The 15,193-nt window shown below is 50.4% G+C and overlaps 2 protein-coding genes across 10 annotated transcripts in view; one reads left to right on the top strand and one right to left on the bottom strand.

Moving 5' to 3' along the window:
- The window catches only part of MYO19 (myosin XIX), a 51,027-nt gene extending 44,454 nt beyond the window's left edge, over positions 1–6,573 (top strand). For all 8 annotated transcript variants that reach the window (XM_062216270.1, XM_062216275.1, XM_062216274.1 and 5 more), the window contains 5 exons: positions 1,498–1,649; positions 1,776–1,905; positions 3,292–3,377; positions 4,796–5,098; positions 5,889–6,573. In XM_062216270.1, the coding sequence (XP_062072254.1) occupies positions 1,498–1,649; positions 1,776–1,905; positions 3,292–3,377; positions 4,796–5,098; positions 5,889–6,017 (800 nt within the window). In that variant the 3' untranslated portion in view covers positions 6,018–6,573. The remainder of the gene's footprint in view (positions 1–1,497; positions 1,650–1,775; positions 1,906–3,291; positions 3,378–4,795; positions 5,099–5,888) is intronic.
- Positions 6,444–14,653, bottom strand: ZNHIT3 (zinc finger HIT-type containing 3). Of its 2 annotated transcripts, none has more exons than XM_062216279.1 (5): positions 14,518–14,653; positions 14,365–14,396; positions 11,892–11,975; positions 8,034–8,114; positions 6,444–6,943 (listed from the first exon to the last, which is right to left on the bottom strand). In XM_062216279.1, exons 1-5 carry the CDS (start codon positions 14,601–14,603, stop codon positions 6,762–6,764), a joined length of 465 nt encoding a protein of 154 aa, XP_062072263.1. In that variant the 5' UTR covers positions 14,604–14,653; the 3' UTR covers positions 6,444–6,761. The 2 variants fall into 2 exon arrangements, with proteins under 2 accessions (XP_062072263.1, XP_062072264.1); XM_062216280.1 differs by lacking the exons at positions 14,365–14,396; positions 14,518–14,653 and adding exons at positions 12,290–12,341; positions 13,468–13,500.
- Between the last annotated feature and the right edge of the window lie 540 nt (positions 14,654–15,193).

The raw sequence follows: 15,193 nt of genomic DNA, 5'->3' as shown, positions 1-15,193 counted from the left end.
TGAGGAACTCTGCGCCATTCCGCGTGCTGGATCCTCGGGGCAGAGAGGTGGGAGGTGAGGCTGGGTGATGTTGCAGGGAGGGGGCAGAGGAGGAAGCACTCCGGGGAGGGACTGAGTCAGCCTCACGCTTTCTGGAGACCACAGAGTGACGCTGAAAGCTGCTGGAGTGCAGAAGCCAGGGATGTGGGCACAGTTTGGGACTGCTTGGGAGAAACTGGCCAGTGTTGGTAGGTGCCTGGTAAGATAGGGAGAGGAAAATAAATTGGCCCTGCTGGTGGGGGAAAGCAAGAAGAGGACAGGTTTCGAGTGCTGATGAGTCTCACCGTGGCCGGCTGAGCTCCAGGAGTCGTTAGGTGACGTCTGCAAGGCACCTACCTGGGCGACCTTCAGTTTTGGGGAAAGGTCTGGATGGTGGTCTGATCTGGAGGTTGCTGACTGCATATGCATGTAACTGACAGGCAGAGCGGGGAGGAAGCTGAGGGCCGTGGAAGGTCCCCCTCGGCAGGACCCCAGCCCAGCCACAGCTGCTCTCCACGCCCACACAGCCTTCTCCAGGCCCATCAGACCTCTCTGGGACAGTTCTGCTGTGGTTTTCCCCTTTCCTTTCACTTTTTCCTTTCTCTCTCCTCTCCATGGTTGGCTCTCCTGTCTCTTACCCAGGCCCCCGGTCCATTCTGCTGCTCTTCCTCATCTCCAGCCTCTTCTTTGGTGGCCAAAGAGGCACAGGGCACTAACAGTGGTCAAAGCCCTCAGGTAACACATCCTCTGCAGGAGTCAGCACTGTAGGATGTGGCAGAGCAGGCAGTGGGGCCTGCTGGGCCTTTACTGGGCTGAGACTTGTTCTTCCTTTTCCCACGCATGATGGGGAGTGAGGGGGTGGGGGCTGGGAAACAAATGCTGGCCAGGCAGTGGGAGATCCCAGGATGGAAGGAGTTGCTCTTCCCGCATCAAGTACCCTCTGCCAGCCTGCCCAAAGGAACCCTCTGCAATGGACACTGCGGGGCACTCCACCATGCCTTAGGACAGCCAGAGCCATGAAGGACAATACAGGGGCCTCTTGGCTGGAGTCAAGAATAGCAGTAAAGGAGCCTGCAGGGTGCTGGGGAGGCCAGAGCCAGGTTGTTTTGTTTTTGAAGAGATTTATTTATTTGAAAGGCAGAGTTAGAGAAGGAGAGAGATCGTTCATCTGCTGGTTCACTTCCCAGATGGCTGCAACAGCCAGGGCTGGGCTGAAGCCTAGAGCTTCTTCCAGGTCTCCCACACAGGTGCAGGGGCCCAAGGACTTGGGCTATCCTCTGCTGTGTTCCCAAGTGCATTAGCAGGGAGCTCGATCGAAGTGGAGCAGCCAGGACTTGAACTGGTGCCCACATGGGATGTGAGTGCCGTGGGCCACAGCTTAACCCGCTATGCTATAGTGCTGGGACCCCAAAGCCAGTTTCTTAGGATCATAGTAGCTTGTGATGACCAAGCACTGATGGGGCCACTTCTCATCCCCAGAATGGACCCCACATGTGGAGGCGGCCATGCTGCTGCCTCTCCTCCAGGACATCCTCCACACTCTGACAGCGACCACACGTGCTGAGCCCCCTGAGGCCATGGCCGCTTCAGTGCACTGTGGCAAGACGAAGGTGTTCATGACTGACTCTATGGTAAGCTGGTCTGGGGATGGGGAAGCTTACAAATGGCAGCTGCACACTCCCCTCAGCAGGACAGGGTCTGCTGCTCCCTGGGCCAGGGAGGCGGCTGAGAACCTCAGTCGATGCCCTTTCTCCCAGCTGGAGCTCCTGGAACACAGGCGCGCCCAGGTACTAGAGCAGTGCGCCCGCTGCATCCAGCGTGGCTGGAGGCGTCACCAGCACCGAAAGCAGGAGCGACGAAGGCAGGCTGCCGTGCTCATTCAGGCAGGTGAGTGGGGCTGCTGTCAGCGGTCGCACAGGGACCCCTATGATGTCAGCTGCACTATCAAGTCCCCACCCACTGAAGCGGCCCATGTCCCAGCCTCCCACAGTGCGTGGCACATGCTCATGGTGCCCCTGGGATTCCAATTTCCTGTCCAGAGAGGATCTCTAGCTCTCTGGCAACCAAGGCCCACCCACGTAAGGCCTTTCCACAGGCACTGGGCTGAAAGCTGGCCTTCAGTCCCCCTTTGTGACACATCTTGTTTCACTGCCTGCTGGGGCGAGGGTTTGGGAGGAAGTAAAAACTGATGTGATTTGATTGATTGAAATATGAAATGTATGAGCCATTTATGTGAAAAATAAACATATCAGAAACAACCCAAATACCTGAGAGCGGTAGAGCTGTGGCTAGGTAATGGGCCATCCCGATGCAGACTGACAAATGGAAAAGTACTTCCAATACGATGTTCAAACGTGGACATCTACCTGTTGAAGGTGGTGCCACCTCTTTTTAAGATACCCTCCATCCAGCAGTTATTTTATTAGCATTTGAGTATATCTTGACATTATATCATGGACTCCTAAATAAACAAGAAATCTGAGCATTTTAAAAAAGACAAATTTCTCCTTTAAGGAGAGAGAGGGAGAGACAGAGAAATCTTAAGATTGGTTGGTTCACTCCTCACATGGCCACAACAGCCAGGGGTAGACTGAAGCCAGGAGCTTCTTCTGAGTCTCCAACATGAGTACCAGGGGCCCAAGCACTTGATCCATCCTCCACTGCTTTCCCAGGGAGTTGGATTGGCAGTGGAGCAGCCAGGACTCAAACCGGCGCCCACAGGGGATGCCGACATCACAGGCAGTGGCTTTACCTGCTACGCCACAGCACCGGCCCATCAGGCCTCTGGGCATTGTTCCTGATGAGCTTGAGGTAGGAGGAGACCCCAGTGGCCTGCAGCCAGCCAAAACTCCAGATGCCCGTCTGTGTCCAGCTGTCTGTGAGTGTGTGGGAGTGTGAAAAATGTCCTTAGAAACCAAATTTGCTTTACATGTTGAATTCAGAACCTTACTCGGGGATTTGGAAACATTTTTCTGCCAAAGCCATTTGGATATTTACAACATTGTTTACAGACTGTACAAAATGAACAACTTAGAAATTAACCCGCTATTGATGTATTAAATTTTGAGTCAGGCCTGCGGTTTGCCTTGACAGGGCCAGATCACATGAGTTTATGGGCCTTTTACATGGCATGGGCTTGGATGTTCCCCACCCATGCAGTACAAGGTGGCCATTCACTGTAATAACTTACTTCATGTTTCACTGCAGTGCTGTCACTGCTCCAGAGCCAGCTAACTAATGCCTACTCTCCTTCCTACTTCTGGGGACCCTCAGCTGTTCGTTCCTGGTTAACTCGGAAACACATCCAGAGACTGCACAGAGCGGCCACAGTCATTAAGCATGCGTGGCAGCAGTGGAGAGTAAGTATGACCCGGGCGGGGGCGGGCGGGGGGGGGGGGGGATGGGACACAGAGTTTGGGCCCATACAGGCTTGGGTGAGAACACTGGTTTGGTGCTGTAATACCAGTGCCTCAGGCAGACCATTCACCTCTCCGTGCCTCACGTTCCTCATGTCCGAAAAGGGTGTAACTAGCAACACTATGAGGCAGTTTTTATTTTTAAAGATATATTTGAAAGGCAGAATGAGAGAAAAAGGAGGAGAGACTGAGAAGAAAAGAGATCTTCTATCTGCTGGTTCACACCCCAGATGGCTGCAGAAGCCAGGGCTGGGCCAGGCCAAAACAAGGAGCTAGGAAATCCATAAAGTCTCTCATTTGGGCAATCTTTGCTGTTCTCCCAGGCACATTAGCAGGGAGCTCAGTTGGAAGCAGAGCAGCACAGACTGGAACCAGTGTCCTGATTTGGGATGTCAGCATTGCAAGTGACAGCTTAGCCCACTGCACCACAATGCTGCCTCTTGTAAGGCAGTTTAGTTTTACATTAGACCATGGATTGTATGTTTTAAAAGGGCAAATTTGGGTTAGGTAAATTTAACCTAGTGGTTAAGGCACCCAAGTCAAATATTAGTGCCTGGGTTCAGTGCCTGGCTGCAGCTTACTGGAAATGATGACCTTGGGAGACAGTGGTGATGACACAAATAATTTGGTTGCTACCACCCATTTCTGAACTCTCAGCTTCTGCCTAAACATAGCAGGCATTTCGAGAGTGGAAAACTGCCTCTCAAATATTTTTTTAATGGCCAGATTTTATAGTACAGCGGTTGTTTCTCAATAAGGCTATTAATATAAACAAGGCCTAAACACAGTTGTCTCAGGTGTATACAAGGGGTCTTCATAAATTGATGGAAAGTGCCTATTATGAAAAAATTATGCATGGATCTCCAAATTTCTTGCACCAAAACAAGCTGCTTTTAATTCCATTTTCCATGAACTTATGAAGCCCCTTTGCAAGGATGTGTTGCTGCATGGCCCTAGTTCAGGGCACCCATCTGTTGGCAGCCAGAATGCTTCAGGTTACTTTGTCAGGCTGATCTCTAAGAAACAGCTTTGGTTTCCATTAAGAGTGAGATAAGGGGCCATTGTTACGGTAAAGCTACGGCTGCCTGCATCCCTCAAGGGTGCCGTTTTGTGTTCTGACTGCTTCACTCCCAGTCCAGCTCCCTGCTAATGGCCTGAGAAAAGCAGAAGATGGCCCAAGTGTTTTGGGTCTCTGCCACCCACATAGGAGACCTGGAAAAAGCTCCTGGCTCTTGGCGTCAGCCTGACTCAGTGCTGGCTGTTGTGGCCATCTGGAGAGTGAACCAGCAGATGGAAAATTGCTCTCTTGCTCTCTCATGTGAAATAAACTGAGAACCATGAAGGGATGTTTTCTTTTTAAGATGAGAATGGCCTTCCTTGTGGCTGAAGAACTGGATGGTGTGGAAGAAAACTACACTGCTGTAGCGCCCCAGCCCCTGAGCTCCTCCCCACTGCAACCAGAGCAGACCAGGCTCCAAGGGGCAGTAATCCGCCTCTGGCCCCTCGGACTGGTCCTGGCTAATGCGTGTGTGGGTGTGCGTGGCCTTCAGAGGAAGCTGGTGATCTGCGCCTGCCTTCAGCTTCCCAGAGGCAGCCCCCGTAGTTATACGATCCAGACTGCACAAGACCAGGCTGGGGTCACGTCCATCCGAGCACTGCCTCAGGTAAGCTGCTTGGCAAAGGGGCCGCCCTTCCTGGACAGCTCTGGCTTCCTCATACCCCACTGAAAATGGCAGGAGACCAAGGTCAGCACCCTAACCTTGCTGGGTAAACCAGAGGCCTGTGCTTCCCAGCCCGCAGCAGAAAAGCAGGTTACTGTTTCAAATGGGACTACTCCAGAGCCCTTCACTTTTTAAAAACGGCCCCTAAGTAGTACAGCACTCTTAGGTATTACACTGTTGTAAGACAAGTGGCCAAGAGTCCGCCAGCATACTCTGAGCTTTCTGTGTCATCCAGCAAGCCAGGCCTCTCAAAGTGGCTAAGAAAAGATGAAAGGTCTGTTAAACTTGGGGGTAGCAGCCCAGGGACTGGGTTCTGGCTCTGCCCTGTTCCCTGGTGACCTTGCCCAAGGCACACTCTCAGCCATCTCATTTCTTTAATTCAGCCTATACATGGGGACAGGGCGAGGAGGAAGTGAAGGAAACAGAATTGCCATCCCAGAGGGATCAGGATAGGCCCTAGCTGCTGTCTCCCCAGAAAACTTGCAGCTAGCAAGAGTAAACTGCAGGGTAAACAGGCAATACTCCTGGTAATGCAGAGACCCTCCTAGTGCTTCCTCATAATGATGGAATACTTCCTGTTTAACACTGCTTCGGAGTTCTAGAATAAGGGTAAAAAAGCACGTTAAATTACTACTGTTACTGCTCTCACACTTGTCCACACCTCCCTGCTTTTCTAGCATTCACTAGAGCTGGGGTTAAGCACTTGCTCTCAGGCCTCTCTCCCTACCGCCAGGGCCCGATAAAGTTTCACTGCAGGAAGTCTCCACTGCGCCACGCTGACATCTGCCCTGAACCTTCGCCCTACAGTGTTACTGGCTTTAATCAGATTCTGCTGGAGAAACACAGGCTGATCCACAAGTGACCTTCTCATCCTCTACCCTCACCTGGCCAGGTGATCCTTGTTTCCTTTGTTTCTACAGAGCCATTTCCTGCCAACTGCCTTGCCAAAGATACTTAATCCACATGCAGTTGCCAAACTATTCACACATGCAAGCGGCAGCTCCAGTTCAGGCAGTGGCAGGGAGTCAGGCTGGTGGTTACAGGACTAGGGCCACAGCCAACCTCATGTTTCACTACCTTCAGAAATTAAACTCGGCCATGGCCGTCTCTACACAGGGGCACTTCATTCTCTACGGGCACTTTTGAAGAAAACTAAGCCAGCCTCAAGTGGGCAGGGGACAATTTTGCATTTCTGTTCCTTTTAAAAAGGAATGAAATCTTAGTATTTAATAAGATCACTTATTTAATTTCAAACACATTAAAAATCAAGGACAATGAACGTAACATGTAAGAATCACTATATCATGTTATTTAATAATACTGCTCAAGTTTTTCACCTCAGTAGGTGTAAAATTTGATCAATGATACCACTGATGTCTATCACAACTGTACACCAAAAATAAAACATTTTAAAACCACCATCTGAATGTTGAGTTTTCCCTTTATAAATATAAAGGATCTGCCACTCATACGCACCATGTGGCTGAAGCATGAGCCCAGGCAGCTTCGTAGCCCACCTCAGCCATCTGAGTCCTGCCGGTCCCTGCCTTGTTCAGAGCCCCTCACTCGCTGGTTGTTTGGCAGTCACACAGCACATAAATCCATTTTAAGAATCTTCTTTGAGGGATGGCTCCACAATTCTTAAACAGCAGTCGGCAAATTCCACAAACAGGGGCTCCTGCATGTAGTCTCTCATGAGCTTGGCTTTGTCGTCCCCCTGATCAAGGCTGATGATCAGCTGTCTCAGGTGTGGATTCAGCAGTAAGCTTCTTAACGTAGCAGATTCCCCTTAACAAAAAAGCCAATCTGAATTTAAGTCTAATGTCATATCCCCTTTATACTCACAAACTAACCCTAATGCTTCACATGTAAACAAGGTGAGTATAGCATAGTAAATGATTTCCAAGTTAAATGCAGTAACAGATTCCTGTTACCCTGAACTCTCTATAAATATTGTAACTCCATGCCATTTCAACTACATGCACAGAGAAACTTGGTATAAAGATTCTGGGTGGTGAGCACAGTTACACCACATACTGATGTCTAAGCACGGATACAGCAGGGCAGAACACCACCTGCCGGTACTTTATAGGTGATGAAATTGTTCACAGCTGAGCTGTGAACCTCAGCCGAACTAGTCACTGCTAAGGGACTATGTACAAGCAACTTTCAGCCAAATTCTATGAAATTTTTTGGAAAGTTGACAATAATGCCCAATTTTAGGAACTGCATTAGTCCACTAACTATATACATAACTACTAAAAGTATTGACCAAATGGTGCTACCACAAGGTGTATTATTTGCACCTGTGTCTTCCTAACAAGGCAAATCTTACGGTCTATCTGCAGTAAGGACTGGACTGCAGGCATGGAATACAAGTCCCTGCCCTATGGTTCAGGGTCTAAAAGATACATTCCTTAAAATGAGTGGGGCCAGCACTGTGGCATAGCAGGCAAAGCTGCCATTTGTGGCACCAACATCCCACACAGGTGCTGGTTTGCATCCCAGCTGCTCCACTTCCAATCCAGCTCCCTGCTAATGTGCCTGGGAAAGCAGTGGTAGACAGCCAAAGTGCCTAGGCCTCTGCATCCACATGGGAAACCCAGATGAGGCTCCTGGCTTTGGAATGGGCCAGCTCCAGCCATTGTGGCCATTTGGGGAGTGAACCAGCAGATGGAAGATCTCTCTCTCCCTGCCTCTGTCTCTAACGCTGCCTTTCAAATACATAAATCTTTAAAAAAGAAAACATGGCCCCCTGGGAAGCCAAAAATCCTTTAGAAGGGTCCTCCACTTAATAACTTTTGAAAAATCATACTGCATATAACAGAGGAAATGTATCTCAATGCTTGACAAAGAAATAAACATGGCACAGACTTACCTAAATTCCTTAAATTCTGCAAAGAAACTCTGTCTTCCTCTTCATCACTATTCAGAAAATCAGCTACGGAGTCATCATTACCTAAGGAATACAGAACATAATCAACAAATTATGATGTATAAGATTTGACCCACTGCCAACAGGTAAAAACACAGGGGCTTGCATTCTGGCACAGCAGGTTAAGCTGTCATTTATGATACCAGGTTCAAGGCCCATTGGCTCCACTGTTCCAACTTCCTGCTAATGTGCCTATGGAGGCAGCAGATGATGGCCCAATTACTTAGGCACTTGTTACCCATAAAGCAGACCAGGATGGAGCTCTTGGCTTCAGCCTAGCCCACCCCACCCCTAGCTGTTGTGACAATTTGGCAATGAAGCAGCATGTAGATCTGTGTCTCCCTCTCTTTGATGTGCCTTTCAAATAAGTATTTAACAAAACTTTCCCACAAAAATGTTCGGGAACACTGTGACATGAAAGGGGGATTAAAGTAGCTACACGAGGGGCTTCAGAAAGCTCATAGAGGGGAAGGCACCTGGCACAGCACTCAAGACACCGCGTGGATGCCTGCCTCTTACTGAACAACGCCATTCAAGTCCTGGCTCTGTTCCTGATTCCAGCTTCCTGCCAATGCACATCTGGGAAGAAGGTGACAGCTCATGTGGTTAGGTCCCTGCCATGTATATGGGAGACTTGGATTAAGTCCCTGGCTCCTGGTTTTGGTCTGCCCAGAACCAGCTGTTGTGGTCCTCTGGAGAATGAGCCAGTACAAGAGATATCTCTCTCTCCTTTCAAATAAATAATTATTTTAAAAAGAAAAACAAGGGGCCAGTGTTGTGGCTCAGCAAATTAAGCCACTGCCTACAACACCAGCATCTCATATGGGCACCATATGGCTGTTCTGTTCTGATTCTGAGAAAAGCAGCAGAGGATGGCTCAAGTGTTTGGTCCCCTGCACCCACGTGGGAGACCCAAATTAAGCTGCTGACTCCTGGCTCCAGCCTGGCCCAGCCCTATCATCACAGCCTTCTAGGGAATGAACCAGCAGATGGAAGATTCAGCACTCTTTCAAATAAATAATGGTTTTTTAAAAGTTTTTAAAATTTTTGAGCATTATGGAAATACTATGCATGCATTTCAGAATTTTCTTTGCACCAAAATATCTTTTAATTTCACTGTTCCACAAACTTTGAAATTAGTTGGTTTTTTTTTTTTTTTTTTTTTACTTGACAGGTAGAGTTAGAGAGAGAGAAAGGTCTTCCTTCTGTTGGTTCACTCCCCAAATGGCCGCGATGGCCAGTGCTGCGCTGATCCGAAGCCAGGAGCTAGGTGCTTCCTCCTGGTCTCCCATGCGGGTACAAGGGCCCAAGTACTTGGGCCATCCTCTACTGCCCTCCTGGGCCACAGCAGAGAGCTGGACTGGAAGAGGAGCAACCGGGACTAGAGGCTGGCCCCGTGGCTTAACAGGCTAATCCTCTGCCTTGCGGCGCCAGCACACGGGGTTCTAGTCCCGGTTGGGGCGCCGGATTCTATCCCAGTTGCCCCTCTTACAGGCCAGCTCTCTGCTATGGCCCGGGAAGGCAGTGGAGGATGGCCCAGGTCCTTGGGCCCTGCACCCGCATGGGAGACCAGGAGAAGCACCTGGCTCCTGGCTTTGGATCGGCGAGATGCGCCGGCCGCGGCGGCCATTGGAGGGTGAACCAACGGCAAAAAGGAAGATCTTTCTCTCTGTCTCTGTCTCTCTCTCTCTCTCACTATCCACTCTGCCTGTCAAAAAAAAAAAAAAAGAGGAAAAAAAAGAGGAGCAACCGGGACTAGAACTCCGGGCCTATATGGGATGCCGGCGCCGCAGGCAGAGGATTAACCAAGTGAGCCATGGCGCTGGCCCTGAAATACCCTCACAATCAAAAAATCTTCTCAAATTCATAATAATATTAACACTACCTTTTTATAAAATTAGTGAAAAAACTGATTATTTTTTAAAAAGATTTTAATTTATTTGAAAGGCAGAGATACAGAGGGACAGGCAGGGAGAGACAGAGATCTTCCACCTTCTAGTTCACTTCCCAAACAGCTGCAATGGCTAGAGCAGGGCCAGGCTGAAGCCAGAAGCTTCCTCTGGGTTTCCCACGTAGACTCAACTAGCACCCATATGGGATGCTGGTGTTGCAGGTGGCGGTTTTACAAGCTAAGCCACAGCACCAGCTCCCCACCCCTTCTCTCCCCTTTTAAAATTTATTTATTTGAAAGGGAGAGCAACAGGGACAGATCTTCCATCTGCTGATTCACTCCCCAAATGGCCCTAACAGCCACATCTGGGCCAGGCAGACAGAATTCCCTCCAGGTGCCCCATGAGGGTGGCAGGAGCCCAAGAACCTGGGCCAACTTCTGCTTTCCCATGTGCACTGGCAGGGAGCTGAAGTGAAAGCACAGCAACCAAGACTGGAACTGGTGCTCCAATATGGGATCCTGGCATCACAAGCAGCAGCTCCACCCACTCCACCACAATACCTAATATTCCCTGTGGTCTTTGGGCTTGGAGCCTGGTTTCCCAAATCTCCGCAAACCACCTCTCCAGTACTGTGACAGGCCAATAAACAAACCATTCAGCATTGCTGAACAGGATCCTTTGTGCCTTGAGCATGGACAGAAATTGCCAGCACTGCCTGAACTCAACCTGTAAGTTTCCTCAAGGACAGAAATGGACTATCCCTGCACTGTGAATGTTCAGTACCTCTTTGGCAGAACCGGAGGGGCTGCTTTCAGAGGCTGGTGCAATGCCAGACTCTCAGGAAGCATTAAACACTGCTGGGACTGGCATGTGGCACAGAGGGTTAAGCAGCCACCTGTGACACAGCATCCTATAGCTCTACTTCTGATCCAGCTCCCCGCTGATGTGTCTGGGAAAGCAGAGACAGCCCCAGTGCTTGGGCCCCTGCACCCATGTGTGGGAGACCCAGATGAAGTTCTGGGCTCCTGATTTCAGCATGCAACAGCCCCAGCTGCTGTGGTCATCTAGGAAGTAAACCAGCAGATGAAAGAACTCTCTCTCCCTCTTTATTAACTCTGCCTTTCAAATAAATAAAAAATAAATCTAAAAAACAAAAAACAAAAAAACCCACAAACACTGGCTGGATGGGTTGATGGTCTGCGTGTGCTTTAAGCTCTGGGAAGCCCCCAGCAGTAATGAGCTGACCCAGGCCCAAGGACGCGGCCTGATGTGGACCTAACTCAGGTGAACTGACAGCCCCTGCCAGGCTCGGGGAGGGAGACCCAGAGCAGTGAATAAAGGTTCCTGGGACTGGCACTGTGGCACAGCAGGTTAAGCTATCACCTGCAAAGCCATTAATTGATCCACTTCCAATCCAGCTCCTTGCTAATCCATTTGGGAAAGCAGTGCCCCTGCCACCTGCATGGAAGACCCAGATGGGAGTTCCAGGCTACTGACTTCAGCCAGTCCAGCCTCGGCCTCTGCGGCCACTTTGGGAGTAAACCAGCAGGTGGAATATCTCTATCTCTCCATCTCCCTGTCAATCTGCATTTCAAATAAACAAAAATAGTCTTTTTTTTTTTTTTAAAGGTTCCTGCCACCAGGGCCCACCCCATACCCCAAACCAATGCACTGCCCTTGGTTTTCTAAATGATGCTTGGCTGCTCTCCCAACGCCACCTGTGACAACACGCCCTACTGCTGCTTTCCCAGGCACATCAGCAGGAAGCTGGATCCTCCTAAGGAGGCTGGTGCTACATAATGAAGCCACCCTTCTCCACTCCCCCTGCCCAGCCTCATCTCCTCTTTCTGTTCCACTTATCCTAGGTGAAACCCTGCCTGGTTGGTCTGTCTGAAGTCAACCAACCCACCTTGGTTTTCCACCGGCTTCGTAGTTTTGGCAGAGACAGCTGATCTTTTTTTCTCAACAGGACGAGTTTCAGGGTTGCACTGCTCTGAAAGAGAAAGATCTCAGACACACAGCCCCTCCACTTCGGTGAGAAGCCTGCACCTTGCCACCAAGCCAGCTGCTAGGTGGGAAGCATGTATCTGAGAAAGAGACGCAGAGGAAGTGGCGCTCACCGAGCGGGGCAGGATAAGGAGGCTCATGAGCGACCTAAGTCTGGGAGAAGCACAGAGGAAGCAGGGCTCCTGCACTCCAAGGCTTGTCCCCATCCGTCCCTGCCTAATCTGCAGGGCTTTCACCCGAGGGAGTGGCACACTGACTTCAACCAGCATCAACTGACTGTCCCTGCAGTTCCAGACATACCTGTGCCACTGGGAAAACAGACGAAAGTCACTGCTCCCAGGCGAGATGACCACTAGAGACAGAGAGGAAGGGGTTGGACCAGGTCCCCCAAGAAAGCCAGGACACAAGACCAAGAGGACTCCAGGAGGTGGGAAAACAAGCATTCCCGGCAGCGGGAAAGGGCTATGCCTTGGCAAGATGCTCGAAAGCAGTGGGTCGGATACGAGGACATGGTGATGAGCAACTGCCAGCTGGCTGCTGGGGCCACAGAGGGGAAGCCAGTGAAATGCCAGACACAGAAGTTCCTCTCCAAACGAACGTCTCTTAGCAAGGACACTACTGGTATTGAGGGCGATGTCTGTAGTGGTCTGGGACAGTCTCACAGGGCAGAATATACATCTGAGCCCAATACCAGCTACCAGCAGTACTACCAACCCTAAGTCAGCCACTGTGACAACAAACATAAGGAAATATCAATTTTTTTGGTAAAGATTTACTTATTTATTTGAAAGGCACACCAAAAGAAAGAGGGAGAAATTGGTTCACTCCCCAAATGGCCGTGATGGCCAGGCTGGTTCAGGGTGGAGCCAGGAGCCTACAACTCCACCTGAGTCTCCCATGAGTGGCAGGGGCCCACTGTTTTCCCAGGCACATTGGCAAGGCGCTAGATTGCAAACAGAACATCCAGGACTCAAGCCAGTACTCACGTATGAGATGCCGGCTTGCAAGCAGTGGCTTAACCTGCTGCACCACAACACCAGCCCCAACACCCAACTTTTAACCATAACTTTTATTGGGAAGTAGAATTCTCTAAAACTCATTAAGCCTAATGAGTTTTACTTTCGAAAACACTTGAAACTTTTAAAAATTAAATGTATAGGGTTCCAGCTACTCTACTTCCAATGCAGCTTCCTGCTAATGTGCCTAGGAAAGTCCAGAAGATGGCCTGAGTATTTGGGCCCCTCCCTCCCACATGGAAAACCAAGATGGAACTCCTAGCTCCTGGCTTCAGCCTGCAGCATTGGCTGTTGTGGCCATCTGGGGAGTGAACCAAGAGTTGGAAGACCTCTTTCTCTCTGTTTCTCCTGTAATGTTGCCTTTCAAATAAATTATTTTTTAATTAAATATATAATAGTACTTTCAGAAAACACATAACTAACGTTAAAAGAGGAAAATCAGGGGCCGGCGTTGTGGCATACCAAGTTAAGCTTCCACATGCAATGCCAGCATCCTATGTGGGCGCCAGGTTCCAGACCCTGCTGTTCCACTTCCAATCCAGCTCCCTGCTAATACACCTGGGAAAGCAGTAAAAGATGTTCCAAGTGTTGGGCCCCTGCACCCACGTGGGACACCCAGAAGCAGCTCTGGGCTCCTGACTTCGACATGGCCCAGCCCTGGTCATTGCAGCCACCTGGGGAGTGAACCAGTGGATGGAAGCTGTCTCTCTCTCTCCCTCTCCTCCTCTCTTGGTAACCCTTTCTAATAAAAAACCAAAAATAAAAATAAAAAGAGAAAAACCATTCAACTATAAAACAGCAGCCAGCAACAACAGTTATTTTCTGGCACACACCTGTTTCATAATCACGCATTTTAAAGACACAGTATTTACGAATTTGTTAAGCGCATATCTAAATGTATTTGAGGGTTTATACACACAGGTAAACACTTTTCAACCGTCAAAAAAAAAAAAAAACCGCTCCTATAATATACAGGTCTTGAGGTTTTCTTTACTCTTGACAGGCTTAGGGCTTTCTGTATACTGTAAACAGGCCTCCGCCGTTGTTGCTAACACTTAAAAGAGAAAGCGGTGAGGAGCCACCCCAGAACGCGGAGCCCGCGAAGTAGCGAGGGGAACTGGCAGCGCAAGGAGTCGCCTACTTTTAAAGAAAAAGGGGGAGAGAGGAAGACGGCAAGCGCACGCGAGGCAGGGTAGCAGGTTTGTGGTCGTTCGGGACCCGGGGAGACAACTACAAGCGGCAGTCCCGCACCCAGCGAGGCGGCCAGGACACGAGCGTCCCCGGGGTCCCCGCCACCCTGCGGGAGGAAGCCCGAGGACGCCAGGGACCCGCGACGAGCCGGCAGGACTAGGCGCTTACCTTTGTGAGTTCGGAAGCAGGCCAGGGAGCAGCTGTGACAGAGACACAGGGGCATCAGCAACAGGGCCGCCCCCCCCCCCCCTCCCAGCGGCCCTCCCGCCGACGCCTGAACACGCATCCCCCCGGCCCCACCCTCCCCGCCTCCCCGCTCACTAGGGCACGCGGCAGGACGGGCAGCGGTATTTGGGCTTCTCCAGGCAGATCACGCAGACCACGGTGCTACACCTCAGCGACGCCATGGCCTCCCCGAGACTGGTTCTCCCTCCGCGGGCCCCTCGCGCACGCTCTCTTCCGGTTCCTAAACCAGGACCAATCAGCGCTCAGCACGCACAGGCAAAAGCAATGGATTGCTCCTGCTCGCGGATCCAGGCCCGGTTACACGAGCGCCGATACACTCGATGTGTGTCTGGAACCTGAGGGTTGTCCTGATCAAGTTGGGTTTTCTTTTTCTTTTCTCTTCTCTTCTCTTCTCTTCTCTTCTCTTCTCTTCTCTTCTCTTCTCTTCTCTTCTCTTCTCTTCTCTTCTCTTCTCTTTTTTTAGATTTATTTATTTGAAAGAGTTACACAGAGAGAAAGAGAGGCAGAGAGAGAAAGAGGTTTTACACCTGCTGGTTCACTCTCTAATTGGCCAAAAAAGCCAGAGCTGTGCTGATCCAAAGCCAGGAGCCAGGAGCTTCCTCCAGGTCTCCCACATGGGTGCAGGGGCCCATGCCCTTGGGCCATCTTCTACTGCTTTCCCAGGCCATAGCAGAGCGCTGGATTGGAAGTGGAGCAGCCAGGACTCAAACCGGCGTCCATATGGGATGTCTGCACTGTAGGCCGTGGCTTT

The sequence above is a fragment of the Lepus europaeus genome, chromosome 18 (genome assembly GCF_033115175.1).
Source record: "Lepus europaeus isolate LE1 chromosome 18, mLepTim1.pri, whole genome shotgun sequence".
Taxonomy (NCBI): domain Eukaryota; kingdom Metazoa; phylum Chordata; class Mammalia; order Lagomorpha; family Leporidae; genus Lepus; species Lepus europaeus.
This window is presented reverse-complemented; position numbering and strand designations above follow the sequence as displayed.